The 19,507-nt window shown below is 43.3% G+C and overlaps 1 protein-coding gene across 4 annotated transcripts in view; it reads left to right on the top strand.

Annotated features, from left to right (window-relative positions):
- Positions 1 to 14,061, top strand: part of ALMS1 (ALMS1 centrosome and basal body associated protein) — a 37,086-nt gene extending 23,025 nt beyond the window's left edge. For 2 of the 4 annotated variants that reach the window (XM_066997061.1, XM_066997062.1), the window contains exons 8-13: positions 90 to 344; positions 1,559 to 1,797; positions 2,922 to 3,105; positions 3,313 to 3,376; positions 7,494 to 7,593; positions 13,126 to 14,047. In XM_066997061.1, coding sequence (XP_066853162.1) covers positions 90 to 344; positions 1,559 to 1,797; positions 2,922 to 3,105; positions 3,313 to 3,376; positions 7,494 to 7,593; positions 13,126 to 13,170 — 887 coding nt within the window. In that variant the 3' untranslated portion in view covers positions 13,171 to 14,047. Of the gene's footprint in view, positions 1 to 89; positions 345 to 1,558; positions 1,798 to 2,921; positions 3,106 to 3,312; positions 3,377 to 7,493; positions 7,594 to 13,125 lie in introns of all 4 variants that reach the window. The other 2 variants (XM_066997059.1, XM_066997060.1) reach the window with 2 other exon arrangements.
- The last annotated feature ends 5,446 nt before the right edge of the window (positions 14,062 to 19,507 follow it).

Genomic DNA, 19,507 nt, shown 5'->3' on the forward strand with positions numbered 1-19,507 from the left:
CCCCTGAGCTGTGCGTGTCGTAGGTGCTGATGTTGAAGTACTTCCAGATGCTCTAGAATAAGATGTTACTGCATTGTTTTGGTCTACAGGAGACTTGGAGATTGTGAACAGTGCAACTAAGAAAAACACCCGAGATGTTGGTGTGACTTTTCCTACACCAAGGCCTAGCCAGCCAAATCAACGGCCACGGAAACCCTGGCATCGTGTCGATGGTATTTTTGGAGAGTCAGCTGGTATGGTCACAGATCATCAGGCAGCAGGAAGCAAGGGTAAGCAGAAGGGACAGCCAGGCAATTTTTTCATGGAGAAAAGGACAAAAAGGAGCAGACTGCATTTACCACAAGGTCAGTCCAAAATACACTTTTCTGCTCTGCAGAAAGCTGTGCATCTCAACAGCGACCAGCAAAACGTACGAGGAGGATTAACTGGAACACGGTAGTCTCTGACACTAGTCTAGTCAGTTCTTACATTGTTTTTAATCAGTAAATTTTAAACAAAAATACTCACTATGGCAAATGAGATTTCTAATGCTCTATGATGCATTTTCAATCAAGCCATTAGATGCTGCCTTTCCAATAAAGGTAGCAAATAGGAGGCAATGAATAAGGCAGGGGATAAGGTAGGAATCTTGTAGATAAGTGGTTTCATTTTCAAGGTATAAAAGGTTCTGCTAAGTTCTGAGTAACTTGACCCTGTTAAGTTGTACTTACTGCTTCATATACTAAGGCTTCAAAGAACAATTTTTTATTATTATTTTATTTTTTTTCCCCAGAGTATTTAAGGGAAGAATTTGGTACCAGAAGAGCTAGACTTGTTTCCCTCTTTCAGCTGGAGTTGCATTTTTGGGCTGATGGAGTAGTTTCTTGATTATTTTTTTAAAATTTACTGACAGTCTTCACAGTGTCACGATTAAATGTTTAAAAATATTTTCCTTAGTCATCATCGTTGTTGTTGTAGGGACAAATCACTCTCTCTCATACCATTTTTATTTAGAATATCTGCTCAGAATACTAGCTGATGTATTCAAATCCCATTATGTATGTAAACTGTGAGTAATCTAATTCTTGTATACATATTTAACATTTGGAAGATGTAAAACATTTGTTCTTCAAAAAAGTCTATAAAAAGCCATCAGGTTTAGCACATACAGAGGCTCCTTAAAATGTGTAATTGCTGATAAGTAACTATTCATAGGATGGTTTGGGTAGGAAGGGGCCTTAAAAATCATTTAATTCCAACCCCCTGCCATGGGCATATTCTTTCTACAAAGAAAGAAACTTACAAATGAAGCCATTTTGTGCCTTTCCAAAAGTGCTGTTTGATAGAGGCTTGCTGGTTTACTGACACTTGGCAAAAAACTTCTTCAGAAACAACCAAAGGTGTCTGGTACAGAGTCCCACTGAAATTGGTGTAATAACTGAAGTGAGTATTTATTGCAGTGTTAGGCCCCAGATTGTATTTAGCTAATGAGGTCTTGGGCATGAAGGGCCGTAGATGGGGATGGAAAAAGGGCATTGTGTATCTTTATCTTTACTGTCTTCTGTGGTCTTCTCCACAGGAATTTCATGGTTTGTCCAAGCGGAGGATTTGAAATCTGAATCTAGGAAAGAAAACTTTTCCAATTCTTGTCCTGGTCCGTCTTGGTTTGAACCACTGACCAACACTAAGCCCTGGAGGGAGCCTCTTCGAGAGAAGAACTGGCAAGAGCAACAGCACAGCAACGTGACTCAGCAAGCAGTTCCAGAAAGAGATGCTGAGACCAGGTCCTTTCGGCCGCTCGTGAAGCTTACGCTACAGGTAAAGGCACGCTCTTGTGCTGTTGCTGTAAGGCTGCCGGGATCTCTGTAGGATTTTGTCAGGAGTAATGCTGAATCTTGTGGAAACACTTTGTTCTTTTTTTTTTTTGTAAACTCATCTTTATGATTGCTGGAAATCAACAAGTTAGACCGTTCTTCCTTAAAAAGGCAAAACAAAAAAATAACCAAAACACAATGAAGTCATCAGTCATGTTTGCTTGTTATTGTAAACTGACTTTGCGCAATACGATCATCTATTTGAACTGAGCTAATATTTTAGGGCTTAAATCACTTGGCTTCAAGAACTAGAGGGAATGTAGCTGAAGTAATGCCAAGTCATACTTGCTTCCATGCAGAAGTAATGGTGTGATGTACATAGTGTGCGATTAAAGCGGGCTTTGATTCATACAGTGCAAACACTGGAAGTGCTGATATTCATGCACATGCATATATAATGTCCACTCCAGAAGAAATTGAATGTGATCACTCTAAATGTCTGGGAAAATACAGATAACAGCATACAGAAATACTTTTGAAGAAGATCATCCATAAAAAGTGAAAGCTAAAGTGGCAAGTGCTAATGCAGGTGCACTTCTGAAGTTTCTTTAAGTTCAGTTGCATCTGTTCCTGTGCTTAGAGACTTCTCTGTGATGGAAACTGAAGCGTGGCAAACAGGGATATCAGGAGATATTAAAAAAAAAAATAAAATGAGAACAAAAAAGAAAATTCCACTTTTGATCAAAACCGAAGTGCTAATGTTGATGTGCCCATTGATTTATAGCAAGGGAGACCATAATAAGTTATGGCATCTTCTACAGGCTCAACTTTGTGTGAACTTTGCTATGCTTTTTTGAGACGAGGTTTATGTCCTTTTTGCTCATTTTTTTGGGTATTTTATTTCCTTCCAGCTAGTTAGTTTTCTTGTTGTTGACAAATTGTGTGTTAAACAAGGTCTCTGAGGATCTACTAAGCACTAGGGATACGTGATTTTGTACATTATACCAAATATTGCTTTGGGATTTTTTTCCCATGCTTTGGTAATGAATTAGATATTTCGATTATTCTCTTCCAGCTGTAGGGAGTCTGTCTGACCACTTTAGATTTTGTTTTGTCGTCCCATCTTAGGAGGCTCTTGCAGTGCATCGCCCTGATTTCATCTCCCGCTCTGGCGAGCGGGTGAAGCACCTGAAGCTTGTAATGGAGGAAAGGAGGATACAGAGCGTGCTGCAGTCTGAACGCGAAGAGCTATTTAATCCTCCGGAGAAAAGGAAAGGCTACAGGAATGCAAGTCACATGCTGTCTGACAGAGGTACCTTTTGTGGTTCTGCTCCTTGTGTTCTATAGGAATGAATTAATTTACCTGTTGTTCTTAAGGATGTGTGTATTTTTAATAAAAGTATTACAATTTTTTATATTATCTGTAAAAATCCAAAAAAGGAGTAAGATTGATGCAACAGAATGCTTCGTGATAAGCAGACTTGTTCACTGTGCTCTTATCCTAAAACTTTCTATTTAGGTTACCTGGTTAAAGAAAAGAGAAGAACAATTCCGAAGAGTGAAATGGTTCAAAGATCTAAACGGTAAGGCTGAGAAACTTTTGTTTCAGATAGATAAGTGCCCTGAGTAAATGAGTAGGAAAGATGGATTAATTGTATCTGTAAGAAAAAAATGGGCTTTGGGCTTTTCCTGTGCAAGATGTAGGGACTTTATCAGAATGAGAAAGCACCTATTCATAAAATCCTGGAAATGACACCATTTTGGAAAAAACTTTTTTTGTAAATTGAGTATTCTGCCGCAGTATATGCAGTCCAAACACTACAGCAAACTGTCCAAATATTGGATCCCAAAAGGAGATGAAATGCAGGGTGCAGGCTAATGGAGTGTCTGTATAGTTTTAAACATTAGCAAACTAGGTAATTGGGGCAGGAAGTGAGGTACCATTTCACCAAGTGGAGGTAGCTGTGTGGAAGAAATAATTATCCACAAAGGAATAGTGAGGATTTTACTCTTGGAAAAAAAAAAACACCTTGTGATAGATTTTGTCTTATGTTTGAATCAAGTAACTTATAGCTAAATGCACAACACACTAATGTTGTATTAAACATCTGTAATACTTGTGCCACAGAGAGAATATGCAAGGGTTTAATAAAAAATGGTGTTTTATTGCATCTGGATTCTGAAATGATAGAGATACAAGAGGAGGTGGTTGAAAGGTACCACCTGAGAAACAGCAGAAATACTTAAACATAAATTTGTAACTCACGAAGCTCTCTCTGATCGTGTAAGTGCTTTGTTGCACCAAATGCAGGTGCTACATGAAGGGAAAGATTTGTGTTATGGACAGTATTTAGGGCCAGAACTGTTTCATTGCATCTTCATCAGTAGCAATGGGGTGGAACACACCTCAGCAGTTTTTTGGGAGGAACAGACAGTTTTTTGGGAGGAACAGTTGGTATGCCTGAGAGTAGCTCTGGAGGTTCTGGAGACGTCTGCGGGCTGGAAAGGGCCAAGATCATCAACAAGAACTATCAAATGTCTCCTGGGGGCACAACCACCCCATCAGGGCATTGGCAGCCCCTGAGGACAGGCTGCTCATGCAGTGGCCCCTTAGAAAAAGGCTTTGTGGCCTGATGCTTGGTGAACAGCAAATCGATAGCAATCAGCATTGTGCTCCTGCAGTGATGAAGGCTAGCCACACGGTGGGTTTCATACAGGTGAGAAGCAGATATTTCCTTTGCTTCGTGCTCATGGGACCGCAGCTGGATCCTGTGACCTGTTCTGGGCGTTATTAACCAAGTGGCCTGAGTCTGGTGGAGGCCAGCAAAACAGACAGGGCTGGAACATGTGGTGTGTGAAGAGAAGCTGTGGAGGCTGGGGAGGAGAAGGCTGGAGGTGGGGATGTGGCACTGGTGTTCCCCTGCCAGAAAAGGGGAGTTGAGAGAAGGCAGAAGAAAGACTTCTCTTGAAGGTGTATGGTGATGGGACACGTGGCAGTGGTGATGTGTTACGGTTAAGGAGAGAGACAAGGAAATGAGTTTCTCACAAAGAGGGTCGTGAAATGCTGGACCTGGGACCCACAGAGATGGTACAACCTCCATCACTGGAAGCAGTCCGAAGTTTACCAGGATGAGGCCTGAGCAACCTGGTCTAGCCTTGAAGTTAGTCCTGCTTTAGCAAGAGGTTGGACTAGGTGACCTCCAGGAGTCTTTTCCAGCCTAAATCACATAGTGATTCTGCAAACTATCCACTGGAATACACAATATATAAAATAAACCCTGTGATATATGTGCTAGGGGACAAAAAGGGTGTGTTATTTCAATAGCCTTTGGCATTTAACAGTATTTTTAGGGCATTAGTTAAAAGGCGACAGAAGTGGTAAATATGCCAGCCTCCCCCAGGAATGTACCTCCATGTTTTAGTGGAAATGGAAGGATTTGGATTCAGGTCACTTGGGCTGTGTAATCAGCATATCTGAACTCAAGTATTTTTCAGAAACTCTGGTTTCATAATACCGAAGTCAGCAGGATTTCTATGGAGACTGATTCAGGCAGTCGCACTCGGTGACATTTTTTTGTTCTTACTGCTGTCATACTCCAACTCTCAGCTGGATCTGAGAAGTCATTTATTCTCTACCATTCTTCTGAAATCCACACCTATAATGAGTACAGAAGCTTTTGCTTTTTCTCTGCGAGGGTATAAGTGGAATTTCTTGTGGTAAATTAGCTAGAGCTAATGAAAACCATTTTCAGTGAGTTTACCTACAATTCTGATTTGTCCATTTCTTGCTCTAAATATCTTTATGGTGGGACGAATCAGTGTGTGGTAAACCTTGATCTTTCATTGAGGGGAGCCCTAGAATGGTAAAGCCATTAGTGAATGGTGAGATGGTAGTAAAACAAAACCCCAACCCCCCTGCTTCAGTAGCACTTCTATAGACCTAGCACCCTCTGCTGCCTGTCAGCAAAGCATCAGAGATGGAAAATAAGCATCCAAATATGGTTTACTTCCTCTTTTCTGTAGCAGCATTGTGGGTAGTGACATTTTTAGAAAGATGACCTTAAGAGCAGCTGCAGACAGAGTAGGAGAATAGGAATATACGCAAAGAGGTAGGTCATGGAAACAGTTCCTGTATTTTCTTTATTATTTTTTAAATCTAATAACAGTTGTCTCTATAGATGCAATATTAAGTGGCCTGTTAAAGAATTTCCTGGTGTTGGATTTGTATTTCCTTGCCTTCAGAGAACATAAGCTCATCAGTTCAACTGTGATGGATTGATACCCACGCTTGTGTAATGCTTGTACAAACGAGTGTGGCTCTCCATAGCTGATACTGGGGAATTAGGACATAAAAGTCAATACTTATCAAAATTTTACATATGATTCCTTGCTTTGTTGATTCTGCCTACATAGTCATCTTTCACTTTCATTTTAGTTTGTTTTCCTGCTAATTTCTAGTCCTTCTGTCCTTTGAAACATGGAAGTAACACCTGAGTCTTACTGACTAAATAGCAAATCAATGCAGGTTGACTCGTTTGCCTCCATCACTTCTTTTGCTGTTTTGAAGAATAACTTATTTTCCTGCTGGAGTTAGGACCAAGACAACTGTGAAAGACGCCTCTCCTCCCTCCCGGCTGGTGGGCTGTATTGATTTGCAGTTTTCAAAACGGAATGGGTTGAAGCACTTTCAGATAATAGGAGTTGAAGGCATAGATGCATTTAAAATATTCAAAGTGAACAGTAATTATGGAAAGTTGTTATCATGTTGACGTAAGAATGAAGCAGTCTCTTAAAACTGTACCTTTGCGGTATTGTAACATTTTTTTTTTTTCCTTTCCTCCTCCTATTGCTGATTATCAAGTCAGTACGTTAAGGAAGGAGTTATAGTATCTGTCTTGCTTTAAATATAATGGGACTGGAATTTTGAACAAGGTTCATTTTCATGTCCCATAGACTGTAATCTTTTTGAAGCTGCATGGTTCCTGGCAACCACTGTCATGAACTGAGTAAAGCCCTATGATCTTAAAGGAAGATTTGGGGGAGGCAGTGTCAGCACTGTTCTGCCATCTTAGCAATTAGGTCCCTTCTTTAGGTGGCACCATATAAAACGGTCTAGAACAGTGCGCTGACACTGGGGTGAGCATTAGGCACCTTCGTTTTTATTTCAGAGCATCGCTTGCTGTTTGGCTCTGCTATGGGAGTAGTTCAGCAGGGGAGAAGACAAAGCATTGATCAAGGCAAGGCAGCATTTGGGCAGAAAAGATTCCTGAACAGCTTAATTCAAGTTATGCTTGTCGTAAGGATATTGCTGTTAATGGGTAAACGTGTTACTCCAAAGCAGCACACCTTCAAAGCAGCACACCTTCAAAGCAACAAAGCCGTTCTGCACGGGTGATATCGAAGCTCCACCTTCTGCATCTGGGTAATAAGAGCAGCTGTATGGTCGTTTCAGTGCTACAAATACTGCTTTTGGGAGGTGCTGCTTGTAAGAGAACGGCATTATGGATTGTGGGAACTTCTGGTATTGCAACTGCTGCGTATTCCAAATTTTCCATGTGCGACACTAGTAAAACCCCAAATACAATTGTGGTTGGCCAGTAGCCTTTAACAGAATGTGAAGATAAAAAGGAGAATTTTTTTTACATCGATAAATTCCTTCCTGCCAAGTCACTATTTTTGACTTTTTGTATTTACATTAAGGATCTACGAGCAGCTGCCAGAAGTGCAGAAGAAGCGAGAGGAAGAGAAGCGGAAATTGGAATACAACTCGTACCGCCTGAAAGCACAGCTTTACAAAACGGTAGGTGTTCTGGTCAAGTGCTTATATTGGAACGTGTTAGATTTTTTTTTTTCCGTGAGGTCACAAGCTTTATAGTAATACTGAGTGCTAATTCTGTGGTATTATTTTGCAGATGCTAGGTGATTAGAATAATCAGGGTCAAAGAAGTCAAGCTTATAAAAATGTGGAACAAAAAACCCCACAAACATCTAACCTGGAAATCCTTCCAGTACCTACATATTGTGTGGGGGAGGAAAAAAAACCAACAAGGAAGCATAGTCCCATGTAAGCAGCATACAAAAAAGGCCATGTGCAGAGTCTTGAGAGCAGAACAAGGTGGGCTGTGGAGCATATCCAAAGGAGATACTCCATAAATAAGCTCCTAGAATTGAAGGCTGCTGTTGTAGCTCTTGTGTACTCTTGCTGCAGATGGCTTTAACTTACAATATTCACAGATAACTTTATAGCCATGTTTAAAAAAAAGCCTGGAGTTGTCATTTCTAACTTTTCTCCAGTGGAGAATTGGCAGTCCTGGTGGTAATTAAATTTGAGGGCTGTGGATTTCACAATTAAATGCCTGTTCGGCTGATAGTATGCACTGGCACTGATCAGCCTAGGATCAGCTCTGTCTGGCAAACTGTGGAATAAACTGGTATCCCCAAGCGTGAGTGTGACTAGTTTTGAACCACAAACACTGACCAGCACTTTATGAACAGTTCCTGTGCTGCGGTCTCACCGTACAACCAGCAACAGATCAAAGATGAGGTGAGGACTCCAGGATTTTTGTGTGGAGGAGGAGAAGGAATCTGTGGGGCCCTTTTGGCTGGGTCGCTCTAGGGCTCTGCTGAATCCTGACCCGTTCTGCCGTGAAGTGGAGAGACCCATGCAGGGAGCTGCTTCTGTCCTAGCCAGCAATGCTGCTAGCGCTCTTCCTCCCTGGCTGTCCAAGTTTTTTAACAAGTGCTTTATGTGTGTCAAGCTTAGGTTTTATTAATGACAGAAAGATTGAAGAGCTGCGTGCTAGAGACTCTCCTGGGTTAATCACAATGAGTAATAAGGAAAAGAGTCTTCTGTCTATCTCTCCTCCTATATGCACACATCTTATTATCTTGTATTTCTGTGTAACAAAGCATATCAATTTATATACAATGAGTGATGTGATAAAACAGAGGAGGCCAATCAGTCCCTTCTGTGATGCACATCTCTCAGGCTGACCACTGTATCCCTTTTTGAGCTGTTTCAGCCATCCAAACGCTTTCTCTTAAGACAGTAAAAGCTAAAAGATGGGAAACAGCAGTCTGTTATCAACACTGAGGTTCTAACCTGACTCACCTTCTTGCTGTCTAACCCATGTACCAATAAATGCAGCCTTCTGCAGAACTCAGGAAATAGGCAATAAAATTCATTAGAGGCCTCACTGGTTTAAGGACATGCATTAAAAATGAAAACTGATTTTTTTTTCTTCTGGATCTTAAGCTTACACTTCAGTTTTTAGCACTGCAACTCTTTTCTGGCTGAGTTGTTCTACCAGAGCTGGAATAACAGTTATTTGTTAGGAACAGCAGTAATTGGATTTTAAAAGCAGGGGCTTGTAATGCGGTGTATTATCCAGAATACCTTCCTAATCTGGTTGTGGGTACTTATGACTAGAATGACTTGAATTTGCTGTTATGCTTTTGCACTGTATATTCACAACATATTTTTCTACTAGTCTGAGAATCTCAGATGCCAGTACAGTAAGGTCTTCGAGTTGATGAATGTTGGCAGTAACTCACTTGAAGCAGTGTAATCAGCTGGAAGAAGAGGGAATCATATTGAAAGTTTTGTGTACAAGTGTTGTTTTGATTGCAAGAGGATGGTGATTCATTGCAGTAAATACTGTAATCTTTTGTCTTCCTTGATGATGCAGAATAGCTGTAGTGAGTAGCTGTAAATACAGTGAATAGTTTGTTTAGAATTTTGTTAATGTGTTGCTGAGAGCATCAGTTTCTAAAGCAGATCCGATTGTGTGTCAGGGAAAAAAGAGCCACAGATTTTGTGGAATGGCTCCAAAGATGACACAGAATATTAGGAGAAAACTGTTTTGTTATGCTGGTACAAAAGCTAGACTAAAAACATACGTAATCTAGGGTTTTATCATGTAAATCATCCTTCACGGTATCCAAACTGGCCTGAGTATCTCTTACAGTGACAAGTTTGTGAACTGCTGATGATGCAGCAGATCAGTGCTCTAGAATAAACCTGACTTTTATGTTAATTGCAGTCTCCTGGAGGAGTCCTGTTGCCACCTGCTAGGTTTGTATGAGGTGTTGTTCTATCCCAAATCGTTTGACATGCATCTAGAGACAAAGCTTGGGAAGGGAGAGGGGTTAGACCCTCAAGTGCCCTACTCAAGGCTGCGTTTGGGTCAGTGGCGGAGCTGGGCATGGTACCTATATTCTCTGACTCCAGGTCAGTGTTCAGGGGCATGACTTGTCCCTAATGAATCTTTGTTGTCCTCTCTTTGGATTTTGACAGGCTAGCACTGGACATCTTGGTGGGGGAAGGATGTACTCGTGCCACAGCCACCCCAGGTGAGGGTGCGGCTCAGTAGGTTAGCACTAAATATTAATAGCTGGAAGAGGAGCACCAGTGAAACAGCTGGGAAGGAGGGGGATGTCTTACCTGCTGCTCTAGTTTTTGCTCAGTAAATGAGAATTTGAGCACTCTCCTCTCCTAGCACCATTATTATTTGTTATCATAACAAAGAGTACTTACACCCTAAGTGTATTACATATCAACCATGATGTAATATGGCTCTGGGACACTTTCTTGAATGTAAGAAGCAAAACTAGGTGTACACCTCACTGACTGTAGTGCAGATGGCTCTGAGGATGTGGTTAGCTGCCAGTACCACGTGCAGGCTGTTTCTGCTGTGCATTGAAGGCTCACTGGTTAAGGGTGTTTAATGTCTGCGTAGGGAAGCAGTGAATTAAACGTGCACACACACTCGTCCTTATATACATGACCGTGGACAAGTGTTTGCCAGTATCACTTGTGAATGAAACCCTTGCAGCAGTATTTAGGGATATGTTAGGTATAAGTGCATGTTGATATAATTTGTCAGGTCTTCAGAAGGAAAAATGCACACCAGCTTCTTAAAAATGCATCCCAAGGAGAAAACACAGCTGTGTGTTTCCAGTGTGAACAACTATTATGCGGGGCACACTGCTCCCTGGAGGCAGCATCTCTCTTCTCGTTAGCTGTAGGGAGCAGATGATGATGATGAACTTAAATTAGTGCACAGGTTATGGGGGGTGGGGTGAAACGGAGTTTATGGGGCTCAAAACAGGGTCCCAAATTAACAAACACATCTTAACCAAAATCCACTTTTCCTTTTGTAAAGCACAAGTAAAAATACTCACACAGGACACCCGAGAAGCAAGGGCTGGCAGTGCTTGTTCTGAGTTGTTCATATGCTGCCGTGGCAATGCGGTGAGAAGGAAAGGGAGTGAAATAAGTTTTGTTATTACTAAGCTAGGAGGGGATCCTCGTATAACAGCAAACATCAGAATTCATGCGCTAGAAGGCAGCTGAGAGGGCTGTGCCTGCCGCCTGAACTTTTGGAATTGTTAAGTTCTTAACTTTGCTATCTGAAAAGTTATTTTTATCACAACATACACATGGGTCTGGGCCGATGTTCTGTCCCTTCTCTATTTTTACTTTCAAACAGAGCATAAAATTACACTAGTTAGATAACGGAATGGTGCAAGCCCTTTAATTTTGAAGACTACGTTTGAGACAGATTTCTGATCTGATGGCAGCATAAATCATAAGGAACTCTTCCAACCCTACTCACGTGAAATTGAATTTTTTTTGAGTTCAGCAGGTACAAATTTGTTCTGTTACTGATGCTCTTCTGTTCGCTGCACGTAGTGTGTCATTTTTGTAAACATGAAGCATGAGAGAAACCTCCGTAAAGGGGATAGCAAAGTTATTGAGCTACATACTTCCATGTAGCTTTTATTTTTTATTTATTTATTTATTTATTTATTTATTAAGCATTAGCTTTCAGGAGTACTGAAGTTTTTTGCGTGTGGATGCGACACTTCTTTTAGAGCCTATGCAAGACAGGGGCCACAAGGTGTCGCTACCTCAAAGGAAACAGCGCTCATTTCTAGAGGTGTAAAACCGAATTGCACTTTGCTGCTGCTTTACAAGATTCTCTTATGTTTGTTTTTCATCCCCTTGGCTACATTTTCTCTCTTGACAGCATCATGGTTTTCTTCTTAGTCTGTTTTGTAGCCACTTCCAGGAAGTGGAGCAAAGAGGGGAGATAGCATCTCATCGCTCGCTGCGTTTGCTTATTAAGTTGCAAGCTGGCCTGTGAGCTGAAGGGCAGGCTCAGAGGTTGTGTGGGTAAGGCTTTCGAGACCTGAGGCTTCACGAAGTTCCTGGGGACATTCCACACTGAGATTCGTGTCAGCAGCTTTGCGTTTTGTATGTATATATAGAGATGTATGCAGAATGCATACTGTGTTAGTGTGAATAGTCTATACACTGTATATCATGTGTATATAATTCATACACATGCTGTGTACTCTATAAATATATATATGTGTATAAAGATCTGAGCTGCATGTTGCATACCTCTGGGTAACGCAAAAGGTCACGTCAGGGAATGCCCTTATCATTCCGTTTGTAAGACATGAGCTCTTCATCTCACGCTTGTGTAAAGCCACACAAATGTGTGCCATGCTTCAGAACACCAGCAGTGTGCTGTCTGAGCTAGCAGAGCGATGTTTCAGTGCCTGAATTGCCCGTTGGAAGAGTGGGTCGTGCTAGCAGGTGCCTGGGGAAGAGCAGTGTAATGGAGCCAGCACCAGTAGTGCTCCTCTGAGGTGCTTTAACAGTCTTGTGTGATTTGTGTCCAAGGGACTTCGAGGCATCCTTCATATACTGATGTTTTTTTCTTTCATGAACTTGCCTACTTGTGTTTTTTTTTTTTTTTAGGCTTGTAACTAACACCACCTTTTCGCCTACTTCAGGCTTTCTCAGAATCATGTAGATGTTCACTTGCTCATTGCTTCCTCTTCAGATACGGCTCATCCCTCCCGCCACGGTGTAGAGTCCTAATTTCTTCAGTGGTTTATTGTAGAAAATGCAATTTCTGTGTCTTCCACTATCCTTGTCGCTCTTCCCTGTAATTCTCTAGTTCTCCTCTTTTCTGTGTCCTTTCATAAACACTGTGAGCTAGGGAACAAGAGGCTCGCGTGAAGCCCAGAGGTTTGCCTTCAAAAGCTGAAGAGAGACTGTGGAAACTATCTATCAGCTAATGTCAAGATGTGCTCTGACTCTTCATACTTGCTTCTGCTCATTTCCACAGCAGCCAGCACAGGGATGTCCTGGTGTTTTTTGTAATGACGCGTGTGAAACAGCGAGGCTGCTGTAGCTGTCCTAAAACGTGTGAACGGTCATTTCTTAGAGTCACATATATAAGCTGTACTCATGCTTGGTGTTTTTAATTTTTAGAGGGATAATACTGGTCTCTACCGCTTTGTTTTTATCTTTCAGAAAATCACCAACCGTGTCTTAGGGAGGAAGGTACCTTGGAACTGATAAGGATCTCCTCTTCAAATGAAAGCGTGTTGTGCTTAGTAAACTCTGCAGCACCTTCCTCTGTAAGGGAGACTGTGAAGTGAAATAGATAATGCAGTAAATATCATGCAATGTATGTATTGTGGCATTCAATGATGTCTTTTTGTACAAATAGGATCTTGCCATATTTTTTAAGATATTAAAGGATCAGTGGTTTGAAGTGAACGACAGGTTTTTAAGTAAGTGGCTGTTGCTTGTAGTGCTGTTATGGACTTCCAAAATATTTTTTGGCAGTACTTGGTCCATAATATATTTATAACTACATGATTGAAATAGGAGTATTATATACATTTTAAATAGTTTTTAACGGAGATTTTTATTATTTTTTTTAATTTTCTATTTCATTGTAGAAAACCTGTTTGTAATTGTTTTGTACTGGAAAAAAAAATGAAATAACATCAGGTGAATTTGTAGCAATCATGAAATATATCTTCACTGTCCTTACGGACAAGATGGAAAGAAACTGTGCTGTCATCACCACGGACTCTACCCACCACAGGACTCAGTGAAGAGCTTAGTGCAACTGTGACAGCTGTTTAAGCTGGACATCATTAGTACCAGAGATTGAAGGTGTCATGACTACGTTTACTTTTTGATTGGTTTGCTGTCATTCTGTGTTAACAGGAGAGTCTAATCAAAGAATTTTTATTATTTTTTTTATTTTTATTTTTTACTATTTTGAGAGTTTTTAAGGTTTGCCAGGGAGAGTCCCCTTCACTTCATTAGATGCTTTTACATTCATAGGATGGTTGGTTATGCACTTAATGAGCAACACAGTGGTAAAAGATGAAAAATAAAGATTGTTCTTGGTGATAGAAGCCTGAAGTCTCAGTTTCATTGGCTCACCACAGAGTAGATATGGTGTATACACAGGAAAAGACACCTGAGGAAACCTAAGTGTGCAAACGGTGGCTTTCTTTTTTCATACAGCGTTCTGTACTTAAAATCTTCACAGCAATTTAGTTCGAGGAACAACTGTAACAATAAATTCCTCCAGAGGGTGAAGCACAACGGAGACTTTTTTGACCGGTCGTGTTCACTAGGAATGTCACAGAACTTCTTGGTTCACCCCTTCGCTGAGCGGTCACAGTGGTGGCTGTGATCTGGCTCTGCCAGTAATCCCTGGAGTTCACATCAGGATGTAATGAATCAAATCTTATAATGATAGGAAATAATTTCCTGGAAGGTCAGTAGAACTATACTATACTGCAAAGACATAGACAAAGATTTAGAATAATATTTTTCAAGCTGTGGCATGTGCTAGTGTTGGCACATGCCGTAAAAGCAGCTGTTACATGCGTTTATTTGATTTATAAATTTTTATTTTATGAAAGGAAATACTCTGAGAATGTATCTGGGTGTGCTCTGCTTATCAGAATAGAATGCAAAAAAAAATCAAAAACATAATCCAATGTGTCAGAAGGCCACATCTGCCTGGTCTGGTCTCAGAAATCTGAAGTTGAAAACTGCAGATTAAAAACAATACAGTATCATGCGGCTGTGATAGACCAGCTGTGAGAACGGCTTACATCCTTACAGCCTTCCACTTCTCCAAATTTGCTTTTACCTATTTGCTGCTTCCACTGCATTGCCTTTGGAATCAGTTTGGGTGCAGGCTGCTTTGCTTTCAGGTTGCTCTTCTGGGGCTAGAAGGCAGCTTCGTTGAAGCAGAAGATGCTCAAACTTGCCAGTACTGAGGTTTGTCATGCGATTCCCTGATATACATATGAATAGGCTTTTTCCCCTGCTACAAGAAATTCAGTTGTGTTAGTCATGACAAGATGTTGCCTCACTGAAAGCTCATTTAAAGCCACTTGGCCTCTGAAAAATGCTTTTAAACTTTCAGCTGATGAGAAGAAAAAAACACTCCCGAGAAAGCTTAAGGGCCGTACTGATGCTTCAGGATATACTTGGAAGTCTTCCTGCATTCAGATAACACAGCTGATGGTAGCTTTTTAATGGCCCTACTCTGCCTGTTCATTGCTCCCTCACAGAAGCATAGAGGTCAATAATCGAGTACATTGCAAACCAAAGAGAGGTGGAGGTAGTCCATTGCAAGCAGTTGGAGCACCCATCCTCCTAAGTAGAGAGCTACATGCTGTAAAACCTTCCTAAACAACGAGCTGCTGCAATTTTATTTTTTTTTTAACCTTGCTTAAAGGTGTTCAGTAACTGCCAAAATACTCTGAGCAGTTGCTGCCGTTCTGTGAGTCATTAGAGTTGCAGCATGAGAGCTTTAGCAAGAAATAGCTGTAATTCCTCATTTGGTAATAATGTCGGAGCATTTTTCTATTGCTCGGGGAGATGCGGTTGCTTCTGTTAAAATTTTCTGTCCAGGCATACTTCAGTGTATCAGAAAGCGTGGTCTGAAAATTGTTCTTGGATGTCTTATGCTGGTCTTGGGCTGCACAAAGAGTTTCTGAACTCTGAAGTTTGTGGCTCTTTCCGAAATACTGTAAAGCAAACGTGCACTTTGCATGCAGTGTGGGGAGGAAGGTGTTTTAGAGGAGCACTGAATGTCTCTTCCTCCCCCCTGGGGTAAGCACCTGGCATTCCAGATGACACCGGCAGGAGCTGCAGTTTCTCAGAACTTACAAAAATGAGGTCAGTGGCCAGGTTTACAGGAGCAGCGGCAGGTCTCCTGCCCGGTCACGTCCTTGAACGGTGTGGTCATCCATCCTTCTCATGGTTTCTTCATGATGGATGCTAGCAAAGATGACTCACATCCATTCCACTTTACAATTCCTTGTCCTCGGGTCAGATAAAGCTCACGCTGGGTGAAAAGCATCTAGTGTTTACAGTTCTCTGGAAAGAGACTGTTGACGTTTGGAGTCATGGGTTCGAAAATGGGACAGCTTCTTTCCAGAAACTCAGGAAATTATGCTTGTCTTGCCCTGATTCATCTCGTCTTAATCCACAACCAGACAGAGACTTTTAGGGTAAGTTCTGCAAATCTGGTGGAGTTTAAAGAGGGTGGAACTGTATTTTTTTATTAATTTTTTTTAGGATGCTAGAGGTGTAAGCTTTTGTTCTTAGTTAACCAGAAATGTTCTTTGATCAGTGTTTGCCGTGCCCACCCCACACAACGGTTATTGTGTAGGTGCCAAACACATGTCTGAGTCTCACCGAAAGGCCTGCTGTCAGAGCTGCCGTCTCAAAGATGGAAGAAAAAGCGGTCTTTTGAGCTAAATCCAGAAACCGAAAGCAACTTTGATCTAATTCAGTTATCATCCAATTCTACCTTGTTTGTCACCGAGTTAACATAATGGCTGGCGTTTGGCTTTGCACTGCCTGTTGATGTACTCTCAGCAAGCTGAACTTGAGGTGGTTGGGGCAAGGAAGCAGTGGAGTGAGGGCTGTAGAAAGCAACCTTGTGCTTTGAAAGGTGCCTTTTTCAAGTAAGAGGCCCATTCGTGCTTCTGAAATGCTTTCCATTTCCTCTTGTGTGATCATTTCCACTAGTTCTACCTTTTGTGCTCTAAATACCATCGTTACAATATTTATATTTATATATATACATTACAGTTATTTATATATATATATTACAGTTATTTATATTTATGTTAAATCCTCTGTTTTTTGGTGGGTGCTTTGGAGTCCTTCCTGCAGAGAACCACTTTCAGGTTAGATGTCTGCCTCGTCAGGCAGCTTCAAGGGAATGGGTGAGGAACTTGAGCTGATTCTCTTAGGGACACGTTCTCTCTCCTCACTGATAAACGGAAGGATTTACATCACCCTTACGATCGGTTCCCATGGCAAAGGAAAGTTGAAGTGTGTGACTTCTTCGGGAAGTCCTGCACCGAACGTGGTTGTGTTACCGTTCGCCTGCCTGGCTATGGCCGGGTCTGGAGTGCCCAGCTCCTGGAGGGAGGCTCCTGGCTTCCCAGAGGGGCTTCTGCTGCCTGCAGCCGGGGGTAAATTCAGTAGTGGTTGTGCCACGGGCTGCAGGACAATGCAACGGGAGGACCTGGAAGAGGAAGACGCCGAAGAGAGGTTTGCCCCGTGCAAGCAGGTAAGCTAACTGCTTCCGCCTGCCTGTTAAAGCGTCTGGCTTTATAATTCACTTTTCCTGAAATGAGATTCTAATTAAGAAGGAATAGTGCTTCCTGGCTGGCTGTACAATAGTCCAGATCAAACTATAATCCCGTAAAGAAGACTTTAATATAATTGCTTCCTTCATGCAGCATTTACTGGCTCGCCAGCTGGATGGCTGTGCTTGCAGACAGCCCAGACCCTACCGCGAAGTCCTGGGGTGTGCTCGGCCCAGGCTTGAGGAACGAATTCAGCTGAGCTGCTGCAAATGGGATAGACGCGATGCTTTCACACAAGCAAAGCTTGAAAGTCAAGCTTTTATTAATATTTTTCTCCCTACATCAGCAGATAAACTGAACTCTCTGGGCCAAATTAGACCCTGTGGGACGGTGAATGACCTCCGCATGACAAATGAAAGCCCCGTTGATTAATACCCTTCTGGAAGGCACTCAAATTCCACAGTGATGAGGACAGTTGTGAGGGCTCTTGTTAGGGAAGAGGGTTTTCTTCTTACACAGGCTGACTTCATGCGTGTGCGCATCTGCTGCAACCCTGTCGTGGTCTAGCTACAGCAGAAGCTACTTCAAACTTGATGCAAACATTAAAGAAGAGAGAGACTCCGGCTAGTTTGCTAAGGTCTGTGCTGGGTCCTGTGCCCAGGTTCGATTCGATATGTCCCAGCCTTTCCCCTGGGAAGTCTCCGAGGCTCTGAGCCCCGCGGGATGGAGCTGGAGGACACAGCATGCCAGGTATGCTTCGTGGCCTGCATGCCTGCGCACGAGGAGGCAAGTTTCTGTGGTATCCTACAGTCTTATTAACAGGACGCTATGTGAAATTGGGTATAGGGAACCCCTACAGTCTTATTAATGGGACATTATTGGGTACAATTGGGTACATGGAACCCTTTTTTTTTTTTTTTTGGCCTATCTATCAAGGCATAGTGTAGAGCCACTTTATGTAGAGCTGCTGTGCTACAGTGCAGCTGTCCTGGCCCTGTGCAGAAGGATCCGTGTCATGCTAACAGCGAGGCATTTGTGCTGACCGAGCAGCGGGGGAACACCAAAGGAGGGTGCCTGGGGTGTTCCTGAGCAGCTCCGTGCCCATGCACCTCGCCGGGCTGGCTGCCTCCTCTGAACCCTATAAATAATGAGAGCCGAGGAGGGCAGGAACGTGCTGAAAATAGATAGCGAGGGCTGTTGTCTGCCTCCAATGCCACGGCTGTGAGGGGTCCCCTGCCCCCACACAACACGTGCTGCTCTTGGCTGGGGCTGGGATACCAAAATCCCCCCCTTGGCCTCAGCTGCTGGGCTGCGTGACCCAGCTGCGGCCTGGGCGGGTGCCCCTGCTTCTGCAGGCTTTTGGCAGCAGATATCGAGTGGTCGGGGCTGGAGGCAGGGGGAAGGAGGCCGGTTCTGCACAAAAAATCTCTTTACAAGCCCTTGGGGGTGGCCACCAGCCCCTGTGATCCCAAAGCCTGCGCAGGGCCATGGGCCGAGGCTCTCGGCCTGGTGGCAAGCGGAGGTGCTTCTGCTGAGTGAACGGCGGAATGAGGAGAAATGCCAACGTGGTAATGGTGAAGTCACATCCCTCACAGCATTTTGGGGGCAGATGCCTCAGCAGCGAGTCACTCTGGACGTGCCAATGCCCGTCGTATCTGCCAGCAGCAACCGGGGCCTCGTCTGCCATGCTCCAGCCTCACGCCGAGTGCTTCCTTCGGCCTGTGGTCCCGGCTCCGTCCCCTCCGCCAGCCCTGGCCACCGGCTGCCCTTTCTTAGAAAGACATCTACAGCTCCACGCTGCCTCTGCCCTCCCGCCTGCGCCCCTGATGCCTTTCTGGTGGCTGAAAGCCTTGGAAAATCTCCTGGTCGCCTGCCAGGCTGCTGATGTACAGCTGCTCTGCCGGGCTGCCAGCGAGCTGCGGGCATGGGAGATGGCAGGGCAGTGCCTCTGGTTCTCAGGGCACTTGCACAGGTTTATTTTTCGGCGTGTTTTTGTTTTCTGCTGCGCTTGCCATCCCTCCCGTCCTCCCTCAGAGGGGCTGGGATCTGCACAGCACCTGGGTGAGCTGCAGCAGGAGGTGTTCAGCCTCCAGGGAGCCTTCCCTGGTGCTTCGCAGAGCTCAACCCAGGCAGGGCAGGAGCTGCCTGGGGCAGCGGGTGGACAGAGCGAGGCGTTGCCAAAGGGCACCCACCTGAAAAATGCTGGCATTGGGCTTTTGGGGAGCTGGGGAGGTGCTGCTGAGCCGGGGCAGGCTCCCGGGCAGCGT

Source organism: Anser cygnoides, chromosome 4, assembly GCF_040182565.1.
Source record: "Anser cygnoides isolate HZ-2024a breed goose chromosome 4, Taihu_goose_T2T_genome, whole genome shotgun sequence".
Taxonomy (NCBI): domain Eukaryota; kingdom Metazoa; phylum Chordata; class Aves; order Anseriformes; family Anatidae; genus Anser; species Anser cygnoides.